Genomic DNA, 27,041 nt, shown 5'->3' with positions numbered 1-27,041 from the left:
CAAAAGCGAAGGGTATCGCGAATAATCCTTCTCACACCCCGAGGCTCCTATCAAAGCCTGAGAAAGTCCCGATATCTCACAACGATAGATAGGATACGAGCAGAAGTGAGAAAATTGAATGATTGTATTTTTCTTAATCAAACGATGTCTTTTATCGGCTGAATGGTATCGAGCAGAGAAAACCTCGCAATTCGATATTTTGCGAATTTTGAATCTCACCGTCGAAACACGACGCAAAAGGCAGAAGAAAAGCCCAGCAAGACCCAGAAGTGGTGTACAACTCATGACTCCAAGATTTCACACTTGACGCTTTTGTCCTGCAGGAGGTCTAAAAGAATGCAATACAAGATCGACATCAGACTTCTTCTGCCATGCATTCTTGTTGTTGTGGCCTTCTGGTCTTCGAGCACCCTCATGGAATCTGCTGGCCTGAGATCCAAGTCTGACCTTCAGATCTCGGACCTCATCAATGAAGCAGTCGAACGTGAAGTTAATCGTCGACTTGCTGAAAAGGTTCTTGCTAGACTTCAAGGAAAGATGCTGCTAATCAATCCCCATCAGTTGTATCAGATGAAAGAAGCAACCAACTCAAACATCAAATCTGAATCCGTCTTTCACTTTCCCGTTACAACCCTTTCGCCGCTCAAACGCTTGAGGATACTCGTCACTGGAGGAGCTGGTTTTGTAGGCTCGAATTTGGTTGATCGCTTGATGGAGCAGGTGAACATGTCACATAGCTTATGTGCAATTGATTTGCGGCTAGGGGCATGAGGTTACTGTTCTTGACAACATGTTCACTGGATCAAAGAGCAACATCCAGTGAGATCATGTCGTTTCACCTCCACGATGTAGTTAACCCCCGCTTTAAGACATTGGATTTCTCATCCCAATTTCAATCTCATCAATCACGATGTCACAGGTAAGTGTTGCTTGAGCAATTGCAGGATGAGCACGTCAATCTGAGTCAACCTGATTTTGTCCCTCAGATCCTATCCACTTAGAAGTCGATCGCATTTTTCATCTGGCCTGCCCAGCGTAAGGTGCACACATTGATTTCCTCCAAATTAATCTTTGGTGCTCCAGTTCCCCACCTCATTACATGTACAATCCGATCAAAACAATCAAGACAAGTGTTATGGGGACAATTAACATGCTGGGGCTGGCAAAACGTGTGAGGGCTCGAATCCTCTTTACGTCTACCTCCGAGGTTGATAGAAAGGGATGTAAATATAGCAGCCATCCTGAGATTGAGAGCCAGGTTTATGGCGATCCTACTGAGCATCCCCAGAAAGAAACATACTGGGGGCATGTCAATCCCATCGGGCCGCGCGCATGCTATGATGAGGGGAAGCGAGTGGGAGAAACCATGATGTACGCTTACAGAGACCAGGTGAATGTTCCGATCTCAGTGCCGGTTACGTGACATGCTTTCTGCGAATAGGCTGGAGTAGACGTGCGTGTTGCAAGGATTTTTAACACATTTGGACCGAGGATGAACCCTTCGGATGGTCGAGTAGTTTCAAACTTCATCGTTCAGGCTCTCCAGGTTATCGGAGATAGGAGTCTGTCGTGGAGTACGATGTGACGATACAAACCAGGGCCGAGACTTGACTGTCTATGGAGATGGAAAAGCGACGAGGAGCTTCCAGTATGTTGATGATTTGGTTGCTGGGTTAATGGCACTCATGGAAGGTGAAATCGCTCGAAGACGCAACAGCAATGCATGAATATTTGTTGACAGGCTCGTACGATCGACCTGTTAATATCGGAAATCCTGATGAGTACACGATACGGTGAAAAACCAGAATTTGATGTGAGGCTATTTAACGTTTTGTTTGACAGTCAATTTGCTGAGCTCATCCAGAAATTGACCAAGACCAACAGGTAGATTGAGTTTGTTGATAGCATTTCTGACATGAGGAAAGCTCGATTGTGCATAAACCTTCAACCCAAGATGATCCGCAGCAGCGTAGACCAGACATTACCGTCGCTTCACGAGAACTGGCATGGAGGGTAAATGATGAGTCATGTAGCAAGTCACGTTGAGCTCTTGCACAGCCCAAGACCTCGGTGAAGGAAGGTCTAAGGAGAACAATCCATTATTTCTCACATGAGTTGGAGAAGGTCAAGTTAACCCTTGCAATAACAACCTCTTACACATGTTAACCAGTCTGGTGAGATCAAGACCGTTGGGCCCGGCGAATATGCGGCGGTAACCAAAAAGAGGCATGAGGATCGTCGAGTTGTTTGAGTTTTACCACGATCATTCCATCAGTTTTCAGTGTTTTTTTCGGGATTGAATGCTTGAAAAGCTTATATTAAATCATCTTCATCCACGCCTCATGATTGAGAGGTTCGAATTCCCTCGTTATCTTTTATCAACCACTGGTTATGCCTGCTGCATCACCTCACCATGCGTTATTGGCTCCTGGAGTCTGCCAGGCTCCTCCGGGGGGAGGGACAGAGGCTGCACGACTAGGAGGAGCTCCTTCGTTGCCTCTTGGCCCGAAGTTCTTGAGCGGAGCTGGAGGAGGATGCTTGAAGAAAGTCACCAAGATTAGAAACAGAGTGACCTCGCAATTTACCTGCATTTCTTGCAAGAGACCATGGAAGGCACCATCCGTAGCTATCTTAGCAGCCCACTGCCAAACCTTGAGCCACACCAAGCAAAGAATCTCATGCACGCACCGACGCTGTGTCCTCTATACGGGAAAGAATATCTTTTGGGCAAGGAGAACCCCGTGGACAAACCTTGGCACGAATCTCCTCCGCAACCTGTTGATGAATACCTCAGATAGCACAAGACAAGCATTCAAGCATTACCGGGTTTGCCTCGCATACATTGTGCACATCACAGGTGCGGACGTGCACCAGCTTTCTCATGACCTATACTACCATCACTGAAGCAACTGCGTCTGTCAGTGATGCTTACCAAGTTCTGTACGACGGGCTTATATTTTTCAGGATCAGTCTGCCAGCGAAGGACAATAACCGGGTGAGAGGTAGGATGCAACAAGGAGAACACGAACTTTCAGGATGAGCATCATGCCATCATGACCCGGTTTCGTAGGATGCGTTCTTGCCCACTTGGCCACTGAAATACTACAAGTCACAGCAGGAGTGCGAGACTTCGATTCAACGTTTACCTTGCTCAATCAGATAGTTCTGGGCCCAGTGGATCGCAGGCTGCGTCATGATGTTTTTCAAGTGCAGCCGTTGATGAGCTGCCCGAACCTTTCTCGCAGTTTCAGAAACAAAAGCAGTCAAAGAGACTTGACACTTGTCCCGCTTGCACAGTAGATTCGGAAGCAGAAACAGGTTGATGTAGCTGTATGATGATTAGTGAAGTAGCAGAAGCAGGGTCTAGGTGCTTGCCTGTTGTGTATGCGCATCTGCGTCATGTGGAGATCCCGTCAGCTGCACGCAAGCGTATATGATGATGGCAATGGCTACGGCGCCCATCCCGAGGTAGACTCTGAGCTTGCTTGAGCCTTTCCCCTGCCCGAGTTTTCACGGTTCACATTTCCACGAGAGCGTTCACACCTTAATTTCATCTGTTGAGTCTTTCATCTCTGCCCAGGTGTCTTCGGGAGCAACAGGTCCTGTCTCTGCATCAGAGCCACCAACATAAATCATCCTGAGCTAAACATCTCTTAGCCGATTTCAACTCGCTCCCTACTCAAGCTTATCGTTTCTCCCTTGTTTTCCACCATGCTACCGTATCCTAACTTTTTCTTCTTTCCTATTGCGGACGTTGTTCATGGTTGGTTCGCACTCGCTGTGTCTTCATAGTCTTACCTGCTCGCTCCGGTGCGAAGCTGCCGTACTGCACCATGATGACGGGAATAGACACCAAGCACGATTTTACTAACCCAAAATCAGTTACTTTTAAGTTGACTAAACTAAATGATTAGAGCAAGGGTAAATGATTCATCTAAGATTCTATCATGATTGAGTATTACTTTTACTTAAGAAACCAGGTATTCGGACACACCGTCCTGATTGTCCTCGTACTGATTTTTAACTTAACTTTGAGTAAAGATCGTCTTGAACTTAGCTTTGAGTAAAGTCTGACACCGTGGCACTGCCGGCCACGCCGCGGCTGACCGGGGCCCGGGGCCCGGCGGCCACTCAGTGACCGTCAGCCGGGCGGCCCGTGTCACTGGCACCCACTGGCCTCGGCCTGACTCAGTGATCATAGCCTAGTACGGTAGCGCGCGGCGGCACTCCGGGTCGCGGGACAGCATGCGGCCCCACACCACCGGCTGGCCGCACGGTCTCACCGTTGAACAGTTTACTATGTCAGGGGCCCGGCCACTCACGGTGGCCGCCGTCCGGCCCCCCCGGACTCGGGAGTCAGCACGGCGGCCGCGGGGACCCGGCGCACCATCATCGGATAACGCTATGCGGCGGCACGGTCGGGCCGCCGGGCCGTGCATAGCCGCTGACTCTGTGAGCGGCCTGGCACTGCAGCCGATCCGATGATCGGTACCGTGCCACGGCGCCGGTATTAGGCCGGGCGGCCGCTGCCTCAGGCTCGTTACAATAGCCTGGTAGTACTAGTAGTATCCTGACACTCAGAGTTCAACACTGAGTGACAACTGTAATGAAAACTTCGGACTTGGCATTGCCGCCGCGATCATGAACGAGCCGCGATAATGAGCGAGTCCGTTCCAGTTCCAGCCGGCAGCGGCAGCATGAGCTGAGCCGTCGGTCGCCTGCGGCAAAGACAACTTCCGTTCCCCGGGCCCTCCTTACATCTTCAAAGGCTCAATGACATCCTCTGGATGGACAGAACCAAAATTTTTGGCAGACATCACAATCTTGGGAGGTTCAAACTTCGTGCCATACCAGAAAGGCGGTGTATCTCCTCCAAAAATGGGATCCATGGCCAGTCCCCAAATCGATTGCTTGAGTGCGGAATATGGTGAGCATGCTTTGCACAGGAAAGAAAGTATTTTGACTCGCTGTGTCTCAGTTGCAGCCCCAACCTCAAAGGTATCTCCGTTCTTGACCTCATCTTTACCTCCAGGGCAAGGGGGCGTGAGTGCAGCAGGTAAGCAACAAATGCACGGGTACAAAACCGCAGGCAGCTGCATGGGAAAAGCGTCGAAAGCAACATGCCAAGTCCCGAAAATCTTCTCCAGGGCTGGGACTCCAAGTGTAAGCTCACAACCAACTGCCTTGCACGGGATCTCCGGGCCCATCTCACAGATCTGGTCACACTTCTGACAGATTTCACAAACTGGCTTGCAAGGACCCCTGCAATTTGCACAAATCTTATCGCAAAGAGTGCAATCACACTTGCATGGTGTACATCCACACATGCACTTGCAACAAGCAAAGCAGGGGCACTTTGCAAATTCTCCGTGCACATATCTTGGAGCCATGAAAATGGGAAAGTCATCCCCGCACGGCTTGCAGTCTGGTACTGTTTCCCCTGATTTGCTCTTGTAGGGCATCTTTGAAGCAGAAAACTAGGTTTTTGGCAAAACCTGCATACCAAAGTCAGAATCAATACCGCATAGTGATGATCAGTGCAGAATTTTCTTTGCATCATCTTTTAGTTTGTGAATACCTTGCTCCTTTTATCACCATCATTCGTCCTTCGATCCATTTCTTGCTTCTCTTGTTTTCCTAAATTTGTCCTTCCCAACTCCGAACCTTCCAACCCTTTCCCTCCTCACACAATCATCTCAAAAACCTATCATCAACGAACGTGTATCACTGCTCCGGCTCCTACGCCATTCAAGTATCCCTCTTGTCCACTACCCACCCCCTTGTATAACTACCCCACCATATCGACCACATGTTCTCAACCCGCCAGACATCCTGGCAAGTTTGGGGACTTTGATTGACTACCCTCCCCCCCACCCCCTGTCATAACGCCATGCCCCTGAGCTTCCGCTCTTCGTGCTCAGTGACAAAAAATTGTTCGGGGTCCCATACCACCACTAGGTTGGGTAGTCTGCGCGCTCTGAATTTGTGACTGATGGTGGTCACAACACGCGGTCACCAAAATATAAATCTCAAATATTTAACTAAATGTTGAAAATTGAGATATACATTTCATATTTCTTCCTAATTTTGTTTGACAAAATTGAGCAAACGAAGTCCTGCCCACCAAGGTTTCAAAATGTACCACCACCCCACGGAAGTTTGTGGCTAAGGGCCTCTGATAAAATGACCCGATGTACCAAAATTATAACGTTTTAAGAAATTACTCAAGTTACGGAACTTGCGCTGGGCAGTAGCCTACTGCGGTACACATTTTGCGAGAAACAGTTACATTGATTCAAACTGAAGCATGAAGCCAAACCGTCCGATCAATACCACTGTGCTTCCTTTACTACTGCTCTTTACTCAAAGTTAATAGATCTTTAACTTAACTTTGAGCAAAGAGACCAATCAAAGTAACTTCAGTTTAGTACTACTGTAGCCGGCGGCCAAAGTTAAGTTAAAAATCAGTACAAGGACAATTAGGAGAGCAGAGGAGGCTTGACCAGGCTGATGAATCTGTAGAAAAGACAGCGAGAACCAAACCCCATCCTGCCGAGACAGTGTGACTGCTGCCCCCCTACACCGAGTAAGTAGTAAAATAAGTCAGTGCGCCGTCGGATGGCCGGATGAGGCGAGGCCCACGGCGTGCAAGTGAGGCGGGCGCGGCAGCAGAAAATTTCATTGCGACCTGTGATGGTTGGTAACCAAGCAATAACTGGGCAATCACAATTTTACTCAGCAACAATATGATGCGATGGGCAAGTGATTCGATGGCGAGCTTTCATCGTGCATGCTGTACTTCCGTTCTTGTCCTATCTTTGTTCTGCACTGCAACATTAAATCAAGGATTCGGTGATCAATGTCCAAGCGCAATCACTGGAAGCGGCTCGAACTTGTTTCTCAGAGGAGGAGTCCTTCGTCCGGAAGACCTTCAACTAAAGCTGGAAGGGCTACAACAAGCAATTAGAAACCACATGGAAGAGTCCAATCGTGTCGACATTGCGGCAGGTAGGAAGCCCAAACTTGTTCCGTTCGAAGAATTTTGCGTGGAAAGAAACATTGATCTCAAGGAAATCGATCGCCTTGTCGAAGAGGTTGAAAGAGATTATGACCCAAGAGACGCACAAAACCTCAGCAAGATGCTGCCACATGGTGTCATCCCTGATGAATTTGCAGGATTGGCCGAAGCGAGGGTGAATTGCCCTTCTTGCCCTATGTCCTGGTTAACCAGTTCACGTCAACACAGGAAGTGCGCAAAGCTTGGATCGAAGAGACACTCACGGATGAAGACAAGACGGTGGCTGACCCCATGGAGATCCTCTCGTTTTGTGACGTTTCTCGTGCAGAGACTAAGGGCGGAAGGAAAAGGAGGCATGATCCCCTCCTTTTTTTCCCTCTTGCATGTACCTAAGCATCAGCTTGTCGAAGAGTTGCTTGCTATGGCTTCCTCGCATAACAACTATTGCAAGGATGCAGATTGCAAGGTCATTCGCTTTACTGCTGATAGCCGCCTGATGCAAACTTTCCAGGTTAGCAAAGATATCCCCGAGGCAAATTTGAGGCATATGTTTCTATCAATGGGTGATGCTCAAACCTGTATCAAACTCAAATGATTCTCAACGCTTACAGACTACTGGAGTGTCCAACGCTTACATGAAGATTGGGACTCCCATTTTGATAAGAAATACGAAATCAATTCTCACACGTACAGGGTGATAGAAGGGCATCGAATCAGTGACGGTCAGCTTGTAAACTACGTGCGAAGCAAGGGATTCCTTGTCACACCTTGCAAACTTGATTCAAAGATACCATTCTGCAACCTCTGTCACGATGAATACCATGCTGATGAGCAGATCAGTACTGGCAAGCGAAACCGAGACATTGCAAAGAATGGCTCCTTCTTAATGATCCCGGACCATTACAACGATTTCCTCATGCTCATGGAGAGGAGCTTCTCACGCACTTTCTGGGATGACGAAATCACTCGTGGGTATGGATGAATCCTCTCACGCATTGCTGTGTTTTCCTCTCACGCATTGCTGTGTTTTTAGGTGGAAGAGGAGGCAAGTCTTCGACAAGGTAGAGAAGCAATATAATCTTTCTCGTGAATTCAAGCGAGAACCGTGGTGGTGCAATTTGCTTGTGCGAAAGGGAATTTGGGATTGGGACAAACCTTCCAACTGCTTGTGGACAGAAGGAGTGGTTCTTATGGCAAAGGTGAAGAGTGGACGTGGGAATCAAACTTTCAAGGGAGATGTGGACAATGAAAAACTTCGGGAGCACCGGAGAAAGTACAATGGAGCACTGCAGCCTCCTGAGTTGCTTTTCGTAGAGCGCAGAGGAATCGGCCAAGAAGTTCCTGTTCTGAGAGGAGCGTGGAGGCTTGATGAATTCACCAATGGAACCTTCATGGATTTGATCATGTCAAGTAACAAAGACGTGGAGAAGATTAAAAATGAAACGGAGGTGGACGAAGAGGTCGTCATCCAGCCTTACACCTTCATTTGCTGCGATGGGCCCTGGGAGTTTCAGAGTTGCGACGTCCGCAGCGTGAAAGGAGTTGCTTTCTTTGCGACCTCACCTGGAATGCCTCCGATTCACGGAAAAGTATGCAGGCATTGCAGAGAATATTCCGGCGCTCAAGATGAACCGAGCGAGGAAGAATACAGCGAATTCGTTCCGCCATTGCACTTGAGCGAAGAAGATGCAGCAGAAAATGATGAGAAGGAAGGCGAAGCGCCGATGGACATGGAGGAAGATGGATTTTCCTTGCCAAAGCAGGTTCATGCCATCGAATGGAAGAATGCCAAGACTAGAGGCAACTCCTTTCCTTCCGACCTAGCATTGCAACACAAAAGGAAACATCTCGACGAATGGCCCCCTTGCTATTTCCGCGAGCCCCCGCGAATATCCAACGTTTCCTTCAAGCTCTGTGCAATAGGAGGCGAAGGGGACTCGTTCATGACGAGGAGTATCGTGGGTCTGCACGTGATCCTATCCCTTGGTCGCTTGCTTCCTGTTGAGACTGGTCGCAGGTTGATCGCTTGTCGATCGTGCGAATGAATGAGTCGTGTGTGGAGGACACATACAGTGGTGTCATGCTCTATGACAGCTCCTCGTGCGACATGAGCGCATGTCTTCTGCAGCGAAACGGAGTGGCGCTGGCAATTGCTGAATGCGCTGTAGCTCGTGTTGAGAACTGTAAATTTGTGGATCAGAGGCAATCAGTTTTCTGCACTGTGACACCCCCTGTGATGGTGAGAGGAGAGCAAACCTTCCTCGCTCTCATCTGTCTGCTTCACAGGTCAGCAAGTATGCGGTCGATGGAGGTCCCTCTGGGTACGGGACGCTCTCTAGGCCCGAGTACGGAGTTGGGAACCTGCTGGGTGCCAAGCCTGAGTTTGTCAGGAAGCGTTTGTGAAACGATTGAAGGCCTGCTACTGATGAAGAACAGGTGGGATGAGACAGACATGAGCCTGCGACTTCCTTCCATGACGCTTGTCAGAAACAAAGTTGACGACTGTGAACAAATCTCCTAACACAAGCTACAAGTGCTTTCTGACCTCGTGCCACAGCTGCAAGGTTGTGGTGGACGGCTGATCGACCTGTTCATCTTCGTGGAGAGCATGATCTTGTTGGAAGGTTTGAGGCAGCCTGACCCTCTGATTATTGACGTCAGAGACACGTCGAATGCGACTGCAACCGTATAGTCTGCGATCTTGAGTGTGAACGTGTGTTTCAATGTTTCATTGTGTGTCAACCAGGTTTATAACTATGGTGTGAGTAGCGGAATGCATGGAAAGAAGCCATCCAGGAAGAAGGCTTGACGAGTTTAGGAAGGGTATCAGTCTTATGCTCACGGCCATCAAATTGCTCAGTGTCTGAATGAATACCTTGTGCTGTTGGGATCCGTGCAGGGAATTGCTCCCTCCTCCACAAAGACAACGATTTTGAAGCGGAAGACACCAACTTTGACCCGACGCCATGGTGAGACGAGCAAGCAATCCGAAGCAAGTGACTGTTTTTCTTGTTCAGGGAGATCCGCACCGATGACACCATGAAGTTGCTTTTGAAGCTCCAAGACAAGAAGGTCCAGGAGCCTTGCATTGTTTGACACTGCATGACCGTCATTGCAGTTGATGCCGTGGCAAAGGGGGGCAATCGAAGAGTACAAGGCGAATTTGAAGATGTATCAAGACAGAATGAGAAACAAAGAGATGGAGAGGAGGAAGATGGTGAGTCTTTTCTAGTCCTAGAGGCCGTACAGCACTTGACATTCTCCTTGCAGCTGGAAGGAAACATGGAGATTGATACTCCTCTTCTCAAGAGCAAGGGGTGAAGGCGAATGTGCTCAGATTCAGGTTTCATCTTCATTGCTTTTCTGCTAAGCTGCTCTTCAGCTTATAGTAGATCAAATACGCAGGGTAAGCGCAGGCGCCATCAGGAATGACGAAAGTGATTGGTTCTTCTTCGCTGTCAGCGAGAGAATGAATCGTCTTTGCTCCCTTGCCGCTCTGCTGTTTGATGATCGGTGGCGTGAGCTGGGAATGACCAGCGTCAATCCTTCCTACAACCACCCGAGCCAGCAACAGCCTCTTGATTCCATCCTTGTCCGCAGCCACCTGGTCGTCTACAAACGTTGCTTCCTTGGAGAAATAAATTCCGTTGCCGTATTTGTTGTCTTTGCCGTCACGAAACATGAAGGGATGGCTGCCTTTGCAGATTCTATCTATACTCTCGTCTGGAAGCTGCAAATAAAAAAGCCATCGTTCATGTTCTGTTTCGTTGAACTTTCCTGAATCAAATTCTTTTTTTATGTCGTTTCTCTTCTCCATGAACTTTTCATGCAAGACAAGATTCTCGCAGCGGTAAACTTTCACCACCTTGAACTTTGCCATTGTTCGCATAAACTCACTCGTTATCAGGTTGTTTTCTATGCTTGTTTCTGCCAACTGCAACATGCGTCAGCCCCTCAGCCTTGTTTCCTCCTCCTTGCCTTTTGTAGTTCAGGTTTTGCACCTTCACTCCGCCAGTGAAACCTGTGATACATGATAAGATGAACCAAATCTCCACCAAGTCCACCACCTGCAGTACAGAGCAAGGATGGCATTCTGAGAGTTCAAGATTCTTGATTCTCTCACTAAATTTTGCAGCTGGACAGCAGGAACCAAGCTTGTCTTCTCTGCCTCCTGCGCCATTGAAATCAAGACGCTCGTCTTGTCATTGCAAGAGTTCAAACCTTCAAAAAATCCCGGATCTCATCCCTTGTTGCCATATCCTTGGGCAACTCTCCATTTTTGTTGGCAACGTAGATCAGTGATGGACTGGTGTCGATGAGAATTTTGAGCGACAACAATCTGACATCAAATCATGATGTATTGGCAAACATTGGATGAAGTATACCTGTTGTTTCTAACGGCATCGTGCGCTGCACTATCCCCATTGTTGTCGTTGATCATCAAAGCTGATGGGTCTCGTTCTGCGATTATGTTCCTGCGAGCAACTCAATTCTTTTCTTCTTGTTTCTTCCTGCAGTACAGTATTCCTTCATGGCCATTTGCTGCCGCAAAGTGGGCAGGGGTAGCGCCGTGAATCTCCTGTGCTGCAAGCAGAGCCGGAACCTGAGAATGAATCAGGAATAGAACGATTGCCGGAGATACCATACACGATCCGCTACAAAGCTCAGAATGTTTTCGAATCCTCTTCTTGCTGCCCAATGCCTGGAGCAACAGTCAATCAAGCATCACTCATGAAGGTGATACATACGCGACTGTCCACCCTTCTTGCTCTCGCTCATTCAAGCACTGAAGGCAGCGATCAATATGTAGAGCATGACTTCTAGAGTCACCTTTGGGTCTTCGAGAGCAAACCGTTTGATCTCATCGTACCTTGAATGGAAACATTGTTAACAAACCCTCGGGAATTGGTCCACCTTGTATCTCAACCTTCCATACATCGCTGCTTCAACCACTGGGTGCATGCCTTGTTTCGCGTCCTATGTTCACATTGTTAACATTCACTTGAACTACTTCCATCCTCCCACCACCCATGAGACGAAAGCAGACAAGCCAGGAGTTCTTGCAGCCTATCAGAATCTCCTTCCCCTCCTCCTCTCACTCTTTCGCCCCGTCTCTCTATCTCTGCATGACCCAACATGTCTAGCCCTACTTCTCCCACCCCTCCTCCCCTCCCTCTCTCCCCTCTCTCTCCCCCCTCTCCCCTCCCTCTCTCCTCCGTCTCCTTCCTCTCCTCGTTTCCTCAAGCTCACCTTCATGCTTGCAGGGCGACAAACAGCCTGAGCCGATACTGGAAAGTTCGGTCCAAGACCCCACCCACCCCCCTGTGGGACCACCCAACACTTCACCCTACCCTCTATCCCTCATTCCCCATGTGTATCACCCGTCCTTGCTAGTAATTTGCCTTGCTATTCGATGAGGTAGGGTCTGTTGGTGTCAGCATGGCGAGGAAAGTTTGTGCTATCATAAGGCAGCAAGCAGGCGAGGGAGAAGGAGGAGGTGAACAGACGAGAAGAATGTGAGAGGAGGTGAACAGACGAGAAGAATGTGAGAGGAGGTGAACAGACGAGAAGAATGTGAAAGGAGGTGAACAGACGAGAAGAATGTGAGATACGAGTTGGAGGGAGAGGGAATAGGGAGCGGAGATAAAATTGATGAGGAGGGTTGAAGGTGGGAACAGGAGAAACGTTCAAAATGCTACATGGCGCAGAAGATGTGTGCAGGAAGGAACGAGATAGATGGACGAGGACTAAAGGTGCAGCGGATTTTGTTCATGGGTGTGAAGAATGAGACGGTATAGAAAAATGTCTTCACATGGTGGGTCTTAGAAGGGGGACAGATTGCAAGATGTTGAACTGCATGCATGAACAATGATCTCTTGTTTTCGAACAGATAATGGCGTTAAAGCCTGTTGTGGTACCTGCTCTTCCAGTACATCACCGAGTTGTCTGAAGAACCTAATTATGGGTGCATTACGTTGCCTTGGTTTCATCGTCGTCATAACAAACTTGTTTGCACTCTCCCGATCCCAATTTCCCGTCCTTCCCATTCCGGAATTGCCTTTGACGCTTCGAAATCTCACGCAGCAGGACGGAGCTGGTGCCTTTGCTGGGCTGGACACGAACTCGCCATTCTTGTCTAACGCCGCCATCGCTTCGCTCTTTGATGCCGTTCAGAGACCTGCAGCTCCTGAGCCCAATGTGAGGTCGACGAGGAGCGTCGCCGTGAGTTACTACGACACCGTCAACTTCGGAGGGCATGTCTTGTCGGAGCTCCGAGACTCTCTCTCTTTCGATTGGTTTCAAGCTCTGCCCGAGCCTTTCAGCTGGCGCTTCTCCCCGCAGGCCTTCAGCGTCAGAATGCTCTCCAGGCTTGTCGTGCCCGCAGACGTCAGGATCAAGTTCGTTGCGCGTGCCGGAGGTCCTGTCGCCGTGTACCTCAACGAGGAGAGCGGAAAGAGCAAGATCGTGGTTGATGGATGGAACGTAGACAGCAGCACTTCGGCTCCCATCCTGTTCGATGGGATATCGGCCACTAGAAGATTCATTGGAGGCAAATCAACACTTTTGAAAAGGGGGATGCGATACACGATGATTGTAATTCACAGCACTGAAGAGTCGTTGAGCATCGAGGATAACAGATTTCGTATGCTTCAGGTAGCAATGACGGGTGACAATAGCAACGAGGTCATTCCTATACCCACAGGATGGTTACAAAACTTGATGACAAGTGGATTTGGGGGGGGGGGCATATATGCATCATTTTACGGTGCAGTGACATCACGGGAGAGAGGACTTGAAACCTCTTCTTATTCCACCATCATTCAACCAACGTTCTCGTCTCCAAACGTGCTGTGGTCCCCCGGGGCGAACATGCAAGAGACTCTCTACAGCGCTCGCTTGTCTGCCAGTCTTGCCCCTCAAGAACGGGCGACTGTGAGACTTGTTGTAGTGTCAGCTCAAGACCGGAGTTATCCCTACCTTCTTCCCCGCCTTTGGATTAACCGGAGGGAGGTCAACCTAGAACAAGTCACTGACTCTTCCTTCTGTGCAAACATCGAATCTCCAGTCACATGCTCCCGCGCTCGTGCCGTCAGCTCTGACATTCTCTTCGAGCCTGGAGCTCCTTTGCAAGTGGACGTGGAGATTTATAATCAGGTGGCGGAAGTTTACGACGTTGAGCTTCTGTTGCCCTTCTTTGTTCCTTTGCTACCTCCTGTTTCTCCAAACCCAGCAGGGGATGTTTCTTCTCTCTCTTTCTCGGTCAACTCCTCCTCGTTGAATCTCAAAGTGCGATCGTCTAGTTACTTTGGGATGAAGTATGAGAACTCGAGCCTCTTTCGTTGCCTCTCGCAGAAAGCTTCAGTGCCCCTTGCTGCGCTTGAACAGTCCCGCTCTCAATCCGCGGGATGCGGGCCATCGAATCAAAACTTCTGGTTCTCGTCCAACATCACGGACAGCATTGTTCTGCTCGAACGAGGAGGCTGCTTTTTCTTGCAGAAGACTTTGGCGTCACAACAAGCTGGCGCGCTGGCAGTCATCTTCTTCGATCGCGACGACTATCGGCAGCCGATGATCCTCCTCCCTCCATCCTCAGGCTCCCCCCCCATCTCCATACCAGTCTTCACTATGGCGAGACAGGATGCTCTTGTCTTGCTGTCTGCTCTATCAGTAGATGGAGCTCAGCTGACTCAGGTAACTCCAATCGACACTTCAGTCCCGTCACCTTTCCTCCTGCTGGCCAAGAAGGATACCGAGGGTAAGTATCTCCCAGCGCAGTTGATTCCCACACACCTTCTCTCTCCAACAGGACTTGGCGGATTCTTCTCGACATTCTACTCGATGAGGACGAATTTCAATCAGAGTATGATCCAACCCATGATGTCCTTTGATTCAAGCTCGCCCGCCTCCATTCAGACCGCGGGTTCCTCTTTCTTGACCGACAACCGCGTCTTTGCGGAGTTTGGAGCATATCTGCTCCCTCCTTCCTCTCAGGAATACGAGTTTTCATTCAACGGGGATGGATCCCTTGAGATCTGGATCGACAACAACCTGGTCATATGGAGGAATGATCGATTCTCTCCACCGCAGACTTTGAATGCACAAGTTTATCTGGAGAAGGATGTGCCGGTTGCGATTGAAGTCAGGATTTACTTCGCAGCCTTCGAGTCTAAACAGAATCTCTTGGCGACCTTGATGTGGAGAGCTGCTTCTTCCACGTGTGAAGGACCTTTGTGCTCCTTCAACTCCATCCCTCAGCGCTTTCTCCTCCCAATCCCCTGCATCGCGGGAAGACAACTTGTGCAGTATAACAATGATGCTCCTCAGCTGTTTTCGACTTCTTGTATTTGCCCGTTGGACAGGCAGGTAGCAGGAGAACGTCACTGTGCAGATATCCGCAGCTCCTCCTGCCTCATCTCGGTCTTCCACGAGCAACCTTGCGAGTCAAGCTTCGGGAGGATGAGGTATCTAGCGCAGCTCAACGGCACTCCTCCCTGCCTCATTCTCCAGGCCGACGAGATCCTTTGGCTCAACCTGTCTATCGCCTGCAAGTTTGACGACTTTCCTCGTCCCGCTGGCGCTGCAGCCCCGACAGGCCGCGTGGAGGCAGAGCGGGACAAGTTCAGATACCGCCTGTACATGGACGACGGGAGCTTCGCCTCCAGCTACGAGCTGGGTATGTACCTGCAAGTCACCGCGTTCGACTTCTACCACCTCGGAAACTTCTCCGACATAGTGAAGGACTTCCTGATCGATGAGCGCGTGCTCTCGCAAGGCAAGCTCGTCCTCCAGCAGCACCTCCGCGACCACAACCTCGGCTCCGACTTCTTCGCGGGGGGTCGCCTCTACACTGAGGCTTCTCTCGGGCAGAGGCTGCCGACTCGCTCGCTGCGGCTGGCGAGAAATATTCCCGTCGTTGCTGACCTGTCGGTGGAGGCAAGAGACATCATCTTCTCTCGGCCGTGGATCTCCTGGAGTACAGCTGGACTCATTGCTGGGGTCCTCCTCTTCTGTATCCTCTGCCTCTGGCGCTACCGAGCAGGTAAAAAGATGAAGGTGTGATGGCAGAATGACAGCAGAGCTTCTGTTTGTGTCAAGGTGTAAATGTACAGACCCGTTTATCTAGAACATCACATGGAAATATTGTAATACACTTCCTCGAACAAGTTTGCCGCGTTGGCACCCTATTGTGTATCTAATGGCGAGGCTTCTTCACCTTCCTTCTTTCTCTAGTCATCTCAGCGTTGGAAGAGGAGGCATGCGAGCGCTTGAGGAGCTGTTGAAGAAGAATGAGCAGATTCTAAGCATGGCATTGCAACAGGGAGAAACAAACAAGTCATCAGGCGATGACTAGCGAATCAGGGTTGAGATGCGATGAGGATGATACAGAAATGTCGATACCCCAAGCTCTTGTCAATCTTGTCTTTCCACTGTTGCTTGGCCCGCTCAACGTCTATGACTCGTCATTCCAGGTTCTCCCTCACCTCGCAATGCTCACCGTTGAGACTATGTCGCCTCAAGCTTTGCTGGCGTGTGATGGCAGCCTGAAATGCAATGAGAGCTTGCGCAAGCGATCTGACAGCAACAAGAAACTAACGGTAGGTTGCAACTTCTTGGGAGACAATGATAGGGGAGAGAAATGCGCAAGAAGTGAGCAACCAAAAACAGGAGCAGATAGAGAAGAGAAACGACAGGCAGAGAAAGACGAGGAAAGGTTGCGAGCAAGTCTCAGTCAACCATCAAATGGTAAGATGTGGATGAAGCAACAAACCTGCTGGATGAAACTCTCATCCTCGAGCAAGTGCTCTTTCAGCAGCCTGCACGCAATCAGCTGAGGGTTTGAAGCAGAAGATCGATTGACCTCAAGTCCCTGAAGGAGCTGGAAGGCAGCGGAAGTCTCTCACCCTGATCTTGCGTCTCAGAAAAACTCTACTCCTCCTCCTCCTCCTCCTCCTCCTCCTCCTCCTCCTCCTCTTCCTCCTCTTCCTCCTCCTCCTCCTCCTCCTCCTCCTCCCCCTCCCCCTCCTCCTCCTTTCTTGCTTGCCCTGCCCTCAATCCACTCGCTTACGCTTTTGAATCGGACAAGATGCCGAGGGGATTGGACCGCATTCTTCACCTGCTCCTCATCGTCAACGTCCTTAGCGGGCAATGTCTCTGACCGTTTGAGGAGGATGAGGATGAGGCGGCGCCTCCAGTCTTCCGAGCTCCGAGAGCTTGTCCACGTCGATCACTGCAAGGATGATGAGAAGAGGAAGGAGGAGGAAGGGGACGAGGAAGGCAGCCACATCACCTCGCAGCTCGTACTCAAACATGCTCCTTCTCTTTCCCTTGAGCAGAAGCGCCTTAAGGTCTTCCATTCCCTCGCACCCTTGCATGCTCACCGGCACAACCTGTCGGTTCTTCCTCTTCGCCGCATGATCACTGAGCTCTCCTGCCATGATTTCAACTTGCCGCCTTTGCCACGAGCTCCTGCATTGCTCCCCCAAGCTACCTGACGCTTCCGCTCCCGCCTCACTACCCATTCCTCCATCATGTCCAGGCCTGGCGTCCTCCAGCTCTTCACTGCGCGCATACGTCAAAACTGAGTACAGCTCAGGCGCAGAAACCTTGCACTGAAGGTGAGCGAAGGGAGACGGTTAGCAACGATTCGATTTCTCAGCTGCTTTTTCAGCTCGAAATCGACCGGTGTGAAAGCAGAGGAGGGCGAGGAAGGAGAGGAGGGTTCGATCAGGGTCAAGTCAGGGTCCTTCCTTCCCGCCTTGCTGCCAACATTGGCGACCAGATTGGCTTGCATCCAACGCAGACATCGATCCGCCTCCTCGTCAGTCGAGCTTCTCACTTGTGCCAAGGAAGAGAAGCAAAAGACGGTGGGAGGATGAGAGATGTTTGCTCCGGCTGACCTTGCAGCCTTTTGCAGGGACCAGCAACATCAGGACGGCAGGCAGTTGAACGAGAGCAACTCACTGGATAAGTCGTGTACCAGTCGCGGTTCATGTCTCTTTCAAGATCTGTGAGGAACCTGCAAACATTCAGAGAATTGTTGTCGCAGCATGATCGCGTCACTTCTCCATTCTTCTCTCAAGCTCTTCATGTGCGACTCTCACATCCTGATATGATGATGAAAACTCGAACCGGCAGGCAAAGCATCACCGCAGGGAAGGAGAGCAGTGCGTTTGGGTCTTGTTTTGAGAGCTCAAATCGGTAGAACTTGAGGTGCTGATAACACCAAGAGCAATCAACTTGCATCTCATGCTTCGTCATTACTCACCTTCATATCATACACGTCCTGTCTCATCTCCCATGAGACTCTCAGCTGAAATTTTGTGATCCGTCAAGTATCAGTGAGGTAGCGATAAGTGATCAAACCCCAAGATGATCTATTTCGTCGCTTCCTGTTGTTGTGTCAAGTCAGAAAGAGGGTGACAATCGATAAGATTGAGACAGATAGTATAACGATCAAAGAATGAAATGTATGAGCCATCACCAAGATTCAAAAACTAGGATGCATAGAGGAAAGCCGGAACATGAGGGACAGACACAAAGTACCAAAAGGTGAAGCTCCTCGTTCTTCGAAGCATTTTATCTCTTCTGTTTGGCATGCAGCAGGACAAGAGGATAACAAATTCCTTTCATCCATGCCGCTTGCTACAACTCCATGCTGCTGCTCCAGCACATGATATCTGTCCTGCTCCTGCTCCTGCTCCTGCTCCTGCTCCTGCTCCTGCTCCTGCTCCTGCTCCTGCTCCTGCTCCTGCTCCTGCTCCTGCTCCTGCTCCTGCTCCTGCTCCTGCTCCTGCTCCTGCTCATTTCCCTTCCCCTGCATCTTCTCTTGCATCTCCTCCTCCTCGTCCTGTCGTGCGACATCCTTTTGTGCTTCTATCATCGGCAATCTTGTATTCTTTTCTGTAATGAGTTCGTCATCTATTGCAACCTGCTCAACAGAATTCAAAGGAGGCAAAGAGACAGAGGTGACCGAGCCTGTGACAGACGGCGGTCTGCTCCCTCGTACATGTAGGTCTTCACCATCGTGCTGAGCGGTATCCATGAGACGTTTCCAACAGATAGGACGCGCGCTTTTCACCTCAGCATCTCAGCAAACAATCTTGCTCCATCGTTGTATCCCTTGTACATAATCTCAGCACTCTTAGCAGTCTGAGATCAAATTTCAGCCGCACGATAAAGTTTCAGTAAACGCCAAACCTTGTCCCGTCTCTTGCTCCAAATCAACATCGCCAACCTTCCGATTTTCTGTCCATCGTCCTTCCCAATGCATGGGCTTGCTGCAGTCCCTTTCTCACTTGTCCCATCTAAAGTCTCTGGTAAGCCCGGAATGATAACATTTTCGCATGCAGCTTTGAATGCCGTGCCATAGCATTCATCCTCCACGCCCCTTAGCCTGATCAGAAGCCGCAGCACTTGTTCAGTCACGTTTGCTTCATCACTCTGATGGATAATGATCGCAGCGAACGTGTGGGAGGCTTCGACCATTGCTTCGAGGACTGCAGGCGACCGCTTAGCCTGCTCCATCAACTGCTGCTGCATCGCAGATAAAATCGCCATCATATCCGCTACTCCCTCCTGATACTCCTTCTGTTCTGAACTCTCTTGGCATGGCGAAGAAGGCTTGTGGGCACGAGCTTCCTCGGTCGCTTGTCGACCATGCTCGAGAACTTGCCTGATTGTCTTAGCGGCGGCAGCTCGGAGGAGAGTGCGGGTCCTGTGCCGAGCAAGAAGCGACTCAAGGAAAGGTACGAAAGCTCGACGAGCTTTGATTTTCTGAGCAAGATGCTTTTCAACCTCTTGGCGAAGTCGCTCGACCTCTCCTTCTGACTCCATTAATCTCACCCTTGACATGTCCATCTCCCGCAAGAAACGCTGCTCCTGCAAATGTAGAGCATCGGAGATTTGCTGTGAGACATTCCTGGCTTGCTCATCTGAATCTTCACTACATTTCCTTCGTTCTTCGAGCTCGCTAACTCCCACCTGAAGCAGCTCATCTTGGTCATGATTCTCTTCAGGCTGCGTCATCGTCTCTGCGTCCACCTTCATGACTGTCTTGCTTTGCTCTCTTGCCTCAAACATCTCCACCTGATTCTTTAGCTCACTCTTCAGCTCCTCAATCCTTTGTGTAAACTTTTCCTCCAGCAAAATTTGCTCGTCATAAGTTTCTTGAAGGCTCTCGAGCTGTTTGTTGGCTGCATCGAGCTGCCCCTTGAGTTTGCTTGTCGTCTCCAATTGCTTGTCAAATTTCAACTGCCAAGCTTTTGTGTCTCTGAGCGATTGAGCAGAATTTCTCAGGTTTTCCTCTAAATCAGATCGTAGCTTGTGTATCTCAGCCAGCTGACTGTCTCTGTGTGCAACAATTAGTTTCTCCCAAGGATTCTTTTCCATGCTGTCTTCTGACATGCTGAACTTGTCTTTCCTTGTCAAGAGCAAATATGCACGACGATATGCTTCGTCGTTCACACCTGTTTGTTCGTGAAAACTTCTTTGTTGTTGGTCCATGTAGCTCTCGATAGCTTTCTCCCATTCTCGGCTCGCTTTCAAAAGCTCGTCTCTCACTGCAATGCTCGCTGCATCTCTGACTCGCTCCAATTTCTGCCTCCAGACAGCTTCCACCGCTCTGGTGTAAGCATGAATTCGATCCTTCTGCTCGAACATCTCATCTTTCATCTGACTTAGAACATTTGTTTCGAACTCATAACGCAGCAACTGAAGTTCATCTTCGAGCCGCTGAACCTGGACATGCTCTTCGCTCATTCTCTCAGTTTGGGTGGAGGAAGATTGCTGCGAAAAAGAGACGTAAAACGTCGACTTCAAGGGGGATGGTAGGATCCTACCTTTGATGGAGGTTTGGAGCTGAGCTTTTTTGCAGGACTTCTATCCCTGCACCACATGTGAAAACGACATATTAAGACTTGCAGTTGTACCCATCGTGTTGAGATGAAAGAAAAGATTCATCTTCAGAAAACTTCAAAAGCTCCTCAACTGTTTGGAGGTCAAATCACGGAGAGGAGCTTGCAAACATGAACCTGTTTCCTTTGGACGTTTTGCCAACTGTGACCAGAACTTGTCCATTGCCGATTCAGAGTCATCTCCCTCTAACCCGATGCCAAAGTTGATGTCCTAACCACAAACGCTCACACACAACATTCCAGGGCAAATGCGCACATCTCACCTGGTTAATCCTACCGGCCAGCTCGGAGAGTGCAGGCTTATTTTCTCGGTCCTCACTCATTGCATCATCGTCATTGCAATCCGCAGCTGAAAGTTCTCTACTGCATTTCTTCCTCTCTTGTCGCAATTCCGCGCATACACATTCTCCAACATTTGTCAAGACTGATATGATTTACACAACCGACGCGGTCAAATAAAACGGTTTGCCGGAGTGGCGGGCCGCCGACCGTCGGACTCCGACGGTGGGCCCACTGCCAGGATGGGCAGGGGTGATTCTTAGTACTGTCTTTCCTGCACGCGGCACGCCGACGTCGGTCGGAATCCCCGGCCGGGGCCGAGCTCGGAGCGGCCGAGTCCGGCGGAGTGTCAGGCTGCGTGTCACAGTGTGCCACGCCGTGAGACGGAAGCACCAGATGATCGGATCGGATGACTTACTAAGTTAGTACTTTTTATAGTACTACTACAGGCTAGTTGAACGGACCGGGTCACCCGGTAGCAGTACCGCCGTAGTAAACCAGAGCTCAGGGCCGGCCGGGTGCGCGGCGCGGCACTGATCATATCGGATGAGAGGTCGGTCACTGGCCGTATAACTTGACTGACGGTACTTCAGTTTTCAAGCCGCCGAGTCTCTTTCAAGGCCGCCCGCTGAGTCGCCGCGCAGCAAACTCTTTCGGTCATATACTTTACTCATATACCGTACAGTACCGGCTTTCACTTAACTTTGAGTCCGGGCCACGACTCGAGTTACGAGTCACGTTCCGACCGCCGGGCATCACATGATTCAGCGGCTGTGCGGTGTATCTTCTGTATCACAGCCTAGTTGTAATCTTTAGTCGTAATCATGGACTGTGACCCGGCCTCCATAGTGGGCTAGGGGGTCAAAATTTTACTCAAAGTTAATTTAAAAATCAATAATACGAGCGGCTTGTCTCTACCCGTGAGTCCTGGGCCATTTTCCAGTTCGGCCGGATTCTGAATTCCGGGCTGCGGCCGTCCCAACTTTACAAAGCCCTTTTAAACTTATAAGATTTTATGTTTGTCACGGGTCATATGCCTTTCTGCGTTTTTTTTTATAAGTAGCTCCAAACTGTACGGGGGTTTCTAGAAACTTTGAAATCACATAATTGTATTACATTTTATCGGTTTGACTGGAAGATTCAAAAAAAGATACGGCTGGAGCCTCTTTTATTTACAAGTACCCCATCTTTCATATGTTGACTCCACGACATCTGGTGGGTAGTACATATCTTGCTCTCCACCATTTCAAATTTTTGCCTGGGGGATATACTCTTACCACAAGGCTGTGGGGAGGCTGTGCCTCGAAAGGGTGCAGACATGCCGAAGGGGTCCTATTCCAGTTCTTTCAAGCAGAGATGGACGGGTACTCATTGTATCCCAGGGGTCCTGTCACAGGGGGGGGGTGGCGCATGAGAACTCTTCGACAAGCTCTTCTTTGTCGGGTTTGCTCCTACCAGGACAACCCACCCTCCTCTAGGACCTTGCTATATGATAGTACCCCCTCATTTCCCAATTTCACCCATTTCAGAAACAACCCCCCGTCAGCCGAAATGCAATACCCTTGCACATTTTCCCACACACCCGTCCAAAACATGTAAAATGAGGGGGTGGTCAATGGGTGGCATTCTAACTAGAAAGTTTGCACCTATCATGCACGGCAGTCCCGAGCAAGGAGACGGTCCGAGCGATGCAGAGTCTTCGCTCATGAGATGCAAGATCTCACCATGAACATCCTCTGATAGATATATCATCGATGACTGCCAGTGAGAAAATCATGACGTTATCCCTTCTGGGATTCTTCTTTTCTTTCATGGTTCCCTTTTCCATGGCGTCTAACGTAATTGCATGCAATTACACGTTTGATTGTGAATATGCTGGATGCAACAACGTGGCATCACCTACAGGTCGCCCTTTCAAGCACTTCTGCGTAAGTTTCTATTCTTGAATACTTTCAAGTTTCTGAATCTTCTTCTTTTCTACTTTTTGTTCATTTTCGCATCAACAGGGGGTGAGTCAGAGTTTTTGTGCATGACATATTTGATCCCTTGATCCTTGATCCCTTGAACCTTTGATCACTTGATCTTATGGATTAGTTTTTCCATTCTTAGCATTGTGCTGACTTTGTTTTTGCAGCCGGTAAGCTTTTAATTTTGATCTTTTGTACGATTGCACCTATGGTCTGAAATGCACCCTTGGTTTTCCTTCTCTTTGCTCCTTCGTCTCCAGGGGGTAATTCTCATCCTGTTTGAAAACATTTTTTAATCTGACTGGATTGTTTCTCGTTAAACCAAACAGCCTTCATCCTTCAAGAAGAATGTAAGATTCTTGCCTTTCCTTGTTGAACAGTGATCTGATCATTTAATCTTTCGAAATTCCTCTTCTTTGCAGTATGTAAGTCTACATTGCCTTCTCATGAAATTTGAAGCATTTACTTGAATTGCGCTTTCCTCCCGTGGATTCCAACTTTCTTCTATTCAGTGCTTCTACGTAAGTACCACCTGCTTCATTTCTTGAAATTGTGCTTGGCTCACTTTGTGTACAGGACAACCCGGTAAGATCAGTCACATTCGTTTAGTTTGTTGGTACTGAAACTTTTGATTTTAATTGGAATTCCTCCGCTTCTGATTTATTTATAGAATGTAAGACAATGTTTCATCGAATCCCGATAATGATTTGAAATTTTCCAGGTTGTAAGTCCGCAATCCCTGCCTCATACCTTAATACCCTATTCTGACCATTGATCTTGCAAACTATATGCAATTGAACACACAGAGAGTAAGTCGATGTGAAGTGTTCACATTAGTACTAATTGTTTCCCCACACCAGTGTCCCCCTCCTTCTTGCAATGAAAGGCCGAATAGGGCAGACTGTGTATGCGAGCCTGGACATTTCAAGTCACAGCTGTCGTCAACGTGTATGCCGTGCAATCCGGGAACATTTAAAGTGGGATTTGACTCTATGGAATGCATACCGTGCTCGAACAAGCCAGACTCCTCGGAATATTTGGAGATAAAAGGCTCGAGCACGAACTCTTGTCCGTGGACTTGCAATGCTGGGTTCTATCAGTTGGGCTCTGCATGCATGCCTTGTCCTGCTGGACAATACTCTGAAAAAGGATCCACGTCTTGTGTAGATTGTCCAGCTGGGACATTTTCCAAAGGGAACTCTTCAGTGTGTACAAGATGTCAAGAAGGATATGCGTCTGAAGTTGGGTCGAGCTCATGCTGCAAAGTGGTGAACATTTTTGAAGACTTTTGTTTTTTTTTTGGGCATGTTCTTACACAAATACAGATTGTGCGAAACAACACTGTGGAAAAATCTGTGTACCTCAATGTGACAGTTGAAGTGCCAAAGTTCATTAAAGTCAAAGAACAAGTGCCAATAGAGGTGAGTAGCGGACGCATTTCATATCCGCTATGATGCGACTGAAGCAATTTTTGGCAGGTTCAGAAAAAAGTCTATGTGGATGAGGAAAGTGGCAAGAAATATGGGGAGGACCGGATAGTTTATTTGAATCGCACTGTTGAAGTGCCAGTGATTGTAAGACTCCAGCGATTGAAGTTTCTTGTATCCATGACTCATTTGCAGGTGGAAAAATTGTATACATTGATCGTCCTATTGAAAAAATTGTGTACGTGTACAAAACTCCAGTGGATCAAAAGAATCAAAGCAAGGAAAATCATGACAACGAAGACGACAAATCACATGGCGAAGACTCACAAGCTGACGGTAATTTTACAACCCCGGATTTCATGCAGCCACATGTGCCATGGATTGCGCGAAATTAATGCTTCATTCAGATGAAGAAAATGGAGGCGATCAAGAAGATGAAGAAGATGACGAGGATGGTATGAAAAGCTTGCAATTGAACAAATTCACCGATGAACATTCTATAGATGATGAGAATGCTATTGATGATAATAAGCACGAGAGGAACAAAACAAAGGTACACAGACACAAATTGAATCTAACATTGAATTCATTCTGACTATTCAAAGATTAACAACACAGTTTATGTTGATCGAATCATTTACATCACAAAAGAGGTCTACATTAACCGAACAGTCGAATTACCTTGCAACGAGAAGGTGAATTCTGAATTTCATTTCATTCAATCAAAATAAAGGGCGACCTAGGTTGTGTACGTCAACAATACAATTTACAAGGATCGAATAATTGATGTTCCAAGAAATGTGTACATCAACCGGACGGTGGAGGTGCCAACGCTGGTGTACGTGAACCGGACGGTGGAGGTGCCGACGGTCGTATACGTCAACCGGACGATCCGAGAGCCGTACGAGGTGTACATCAACCGGACGGTGGAGAAGGAGGTTGTGGTGTACATCAACCGGACGGTGGAGGTACCGAAGGAGGTATTCGTGAACCGCAGCGTAGACAAGGTACGGAGGGAGGAGAGGAGGTGGCGGGGAGGCACGAGCACGGGGCGGAGAGACTGACGGCTTGGGGTGGGGGGCAGGTTGTATACGTGAACAACACGATCTACGTGCCGACGGAAGTGTACATCAACCGGACGGTGGAGGTGACCAAGGTAGTGTACGTGAACCAGACGGTGGAGGTACCGACGGTCGTATACGTCAACCGGACGATCCGAGAGCCGTACGAGGTGTACATCAACCGGACGATCATGGAGCCTTGCGAGACCAAGGTGAGGGAGGGAGAGCGGGCATTGCTGGGGGCACGTTTGAGGACGTTGGGGGTATTGGAGGGGGAGGGGGGGGGGCAAGGGGGCGAGAAAGGGAGGAAGGGGAGGGGAGGGGTGTGTGCGAGAGTGTATTGGGGAGAGATCTCGCAACGAAGTGTGTGACGGGCGTGTTTTTGTACTGGGTGGGGACGATCGGATCAGACGGTGTATGTCAACAACACGGTGTACGTGCCGACGGAAGTGTACATCAACCGGACGGTGGAGGTGCCAACGCTGGTGTACGTGAACCGGACGGTGGTTGTTCCTGTTGAAGTGTACATCAACCGGACGATCCGAGAGCCGTACGAGGTGTACATCAACCGGACGGTGGAGGTCCCTGTAGAGGTGTACATCAACCGGACGGTGGAGGTGCCTGTGGAGGTGTACATCAACAACACAGTGTACGTACCCAAGGAGGTGTACATCAACAGGACGGTGGAGGTGCCTGTGGAGGTGTACATCAACAACACAGTGTACGTACCCAAGGAGGTGTACATCAACAGGACGATCATGAAGCCTTGCGAGACCAAGGTGAGAGAGGGAGAGAGAGGACGGGCTTGTCTGGGAGGAAGGGGCTTGGGGCTGAGAGAGGGAGGGAAGGAGAGGGGAAGGGCAGAGGAGGAAAGGGGCTTTGGGTTGCTTTACAAGTACGAGTGTGTGACGGGCGTGTTTTTGTACTGGGTGGGGACGATCGGATCAGACGGTGTATGTCAACAACACGGTGTACGTGCCGACGGAAGTGTACATCAACCGGACGGTGGAGGTGCCAACGCTGGTGTACGTGAACCGGACGGTGGAGGTGCCGACGGTCGTATACGTCAACCGGACGATCCGAGAGCCGTACGAGGTGTACATCAACCGGACGGTGGAGAAGGAGGTTGTGGTGTACATCAACCGGACGGTGGAGGTACCGAAGGAGGTATTCGTGAACCGCAGCGTAGACAAGGTACGGAGGGAGGAGAGGAGGTGGCGGGGAGGCACGAGCACGGGGCGGAGAGACTGACGGCTTGGGGTGGGGGGCAGGTTGTATACGTGAACAACACGATCTACGTGCCGACGGAAGTGTACATCAACCGGACGGTGGAGGTGACCAAGGTAGTGTACGTGAACCAGACGGTGGAGGTACCG

At 49.4% G+C, this 27,041-nt stretch overlaps 6 protein-coding genes across 6 annotated transcripts in view; 4 read left to right on the top strand and 2 right to left on the bottom strand.

Moving 5' to 3' along the window:
* The first annotated feature begins 495 nt into the window (after positions 1 to 495).
* On the top strand, positions 496 to 2,338 carry GUITHDRAFT_90059 (hypothetical protein). The gene is made up of 14 exons (XM_005823187.1): positions 496 to 513; positions 562 to 720; positions 764 to 819; positions 870 to 919; positions 987 to 1,035; positions 1,084 to 1,207; positions 1,259 to 1,390; positions 1,442 to 1,546; positions 1,599 to 1,692; positions 1,742 to 1,793; positions 1,843 to 1,884; positions 1,926 to 2,013; positions 2,059 to 2,124; positions 2,171 to 2,338. The coding sequence occupies exons 2-14, from the start codon at positions 571 to 573 to the stop codon at positions 2,249 to 2,251; spliced, it is 1,089 nt and encodes a 362-aa protein (XP_005823244.1). The 5' UTR covers positions 496 to 513; positions 562 to 570; the 3' UTR covers positions 2,252 to 2,338.
* A 70-nt stretch (positions 2,339 to 2,408) lies between these two features.
* GUITHDRAFT_117619 (hypothetical protein) lies at positions 2,409 to 3,636 on the bottom strand (the record flags this gene model as incomplete). The annotated part of the gene is made up of 9 exons (XM_005823186.1): positions 2,409 to 2,537; positions 2,586 to 2,642; positions 2,689 to 2,775; positions 2,824 to 2,886; positions 2,933 to 2,971; positions 3,030 to 3,094; positions 3,147 to 3,234; positions 3,424 to 3,498; positions 3,544 to 3,636. The coding sequence occupies 9 exons, from the start codon at positions 3,634 to 3,636 to the stop codon at positions 2,409 to 2,411; spliced, it is 696 nt and encodes a 231-aa protein (XP_005823243.1).
* A 3,338-nt stretch (positions 3,637 to 6,974) lies between these two features.
* GUITHDRAFT_145945 (hypothetical protein) lies at positions 6,975 to 10,339 on the top strand (the record flags this gene model as incomplete). Its single annotated transcript, XM_005823185.1, has 14 exons — positions 6,975 to 7,193; positions 7,247 to 7,297; positions 7,419 to 7,484; positions 7,530 to 7,581; positions 7,630 to 7,990; positions 8,052 to 8,988; positions 9,036 to 9,257; positions 9,305 to 9,417; positions 9,455 to 9,512; positions 9,576 to 9,642; positions 9,918 to 9,987; positions 10,036 to 10,090; positions 10,137 to 10,235; positions 10,289 to 10,339. The coding sequence occupies 14 exons, from the start codon at positions 6,975 to 6,977 to the stop codon at positions 10,337 to 10,339; spliced, it is 2,421 nt and encodes an 806-aa protein (XP_005823242.1).
* A 31-nt stretch (positions 10,340 to 10,370) lies between these two features.
* GUITHDRAFT_117617 (hypothetical protein) lies at positions 10,371 to 11,883 on the bottom strand (the record flags this gene model as incomplete). The annotated part of the gene is made up of 8 exons (XM_005823184.1): positions 10,371 to 10,952; positions 11,020 to 11,085; positions 11,142 to 11,189; positions 11,240 to 11,357; positions 11,404 to 11,493; positions 11,539 to 11,621; positions 11,666 to 11,720; positions 11,849 to 11,883. 8 exons carry the CDS (start codon positions 11,881 to 11,883, stop codon positions 10,371 to 10,373), a joined length of 1,077 nt encoding a protein of 358 aa, XP_005823241.1.
* Positions 11,884 to 12,979: 1,096 nt separating this feature from the next.
* On the top strand, positions 12,980 to 16,078 carry GUITHDRAFT_117616 (hypothetical protein; the record flags this gene model as incomplete). Its single annotated transcript, XM_005823183.1, has 1 exon — positions 12,980 to 16,078. One exon carries the CDS (start codon positions 12,980 to 12,982, stop codon positions 16,076 to 16,078), a length of 3,099 nt encoding a protein of 1,032 aa, XP_005823240.1.
* Positions 16,079 to 24,292: 8,214 nt separating this feature from the next.
* Positions 24,293 to 27,041, top strand: part of GUITHDRAFT_117614 (hypothetical protein) — a gene marked incomplete at both ends in the record, with an annotated part of 4,828 nt that continues 2,079 nt past the window's right edge. Inside the window, 10 exons of the mRNA XM_005823182.1 lie at positions 24,293 to 24,445; positions 24,503 to 24,598; positions 24,656 to 24,751; positions 24,800 to 24,940; positions 25,012 to 25,059; positions 25,348 to 25,611; positions 25,689 to 25,877; positions 26,076 to 26,444; positions 26,614 to 26,859; positions 26,937 to 27,029. Coding sequence (XP_005823239.1) covers positions 24,293 to 24,445; positions 24,503 to 24,598; positions 24,656 to 24,751; positions 24,800 to 24,940; positions 25,012 to 25,059; positions 25,348 to 25,611; positions 25,689 to 25,877; positions 26,076 to 26,444; positions 26,614 to 26,859; positions 26,937 to 27,029 — 1,695 coding nt within the window. The remainder of the gene's footprint in view (positions 24,446 to 24,502; positions 24,599 to 24,655; positions 24,752 to 24,799; positions 24,941 to 25,011; positions 25,060 to 25,347; positions 25,612 to 25,688; positions 25,878 to 26,075; positions 26,445 to 26,613; positions 26,860 to 26,936; positions 27,030 to 27,041) is intronic.

Source organism: Guillardia theta (assembly GCF_000315625.1).
Source record: "Guillardia theta CCMP2712 unplaced genomic scaffold GUITHscaffold_113, whole genome shotgun sequence".
Classification (NCBI taxonomy): domain Eukaryota; class Cryptophyceae; order Pyrenomonadales; family Geminigeraceae; genus Guillardia; species Guillardia theta.
Note: the sequence above shows the minus strand (reverse complement) of the source record. Positions and strands in the feature narration are given on the sequence as shown.

What these genes read in the sequence shown, in the direction of transcription:
- GUITHDRAFT_90059 (XM_005823187.1), top strand. Translation starts at nt 571, where the DNA reads ATGAAAGAAGCAACCAACTCAAACATCAAATCTGAATCCGTCTTTCAC. An exon ending in TCTTTACGTCTACCTCCGAG is followed by an intron (nt 1,208 to 1,258) that starts GTTGATAGAAAG and finishes ATTGAGAGCCAG; the next exon opens with GTTTATGGCGATCCTACTGA. An exon ending in CCTGATGAGTACACGATACG is followed by an intron (nt 1,794 to 1,842) that starts GTGAAAAACCAG and finishes TTTGTTTGACAG; the next exon opens with TCAATTTGCTGAGCTCATCC.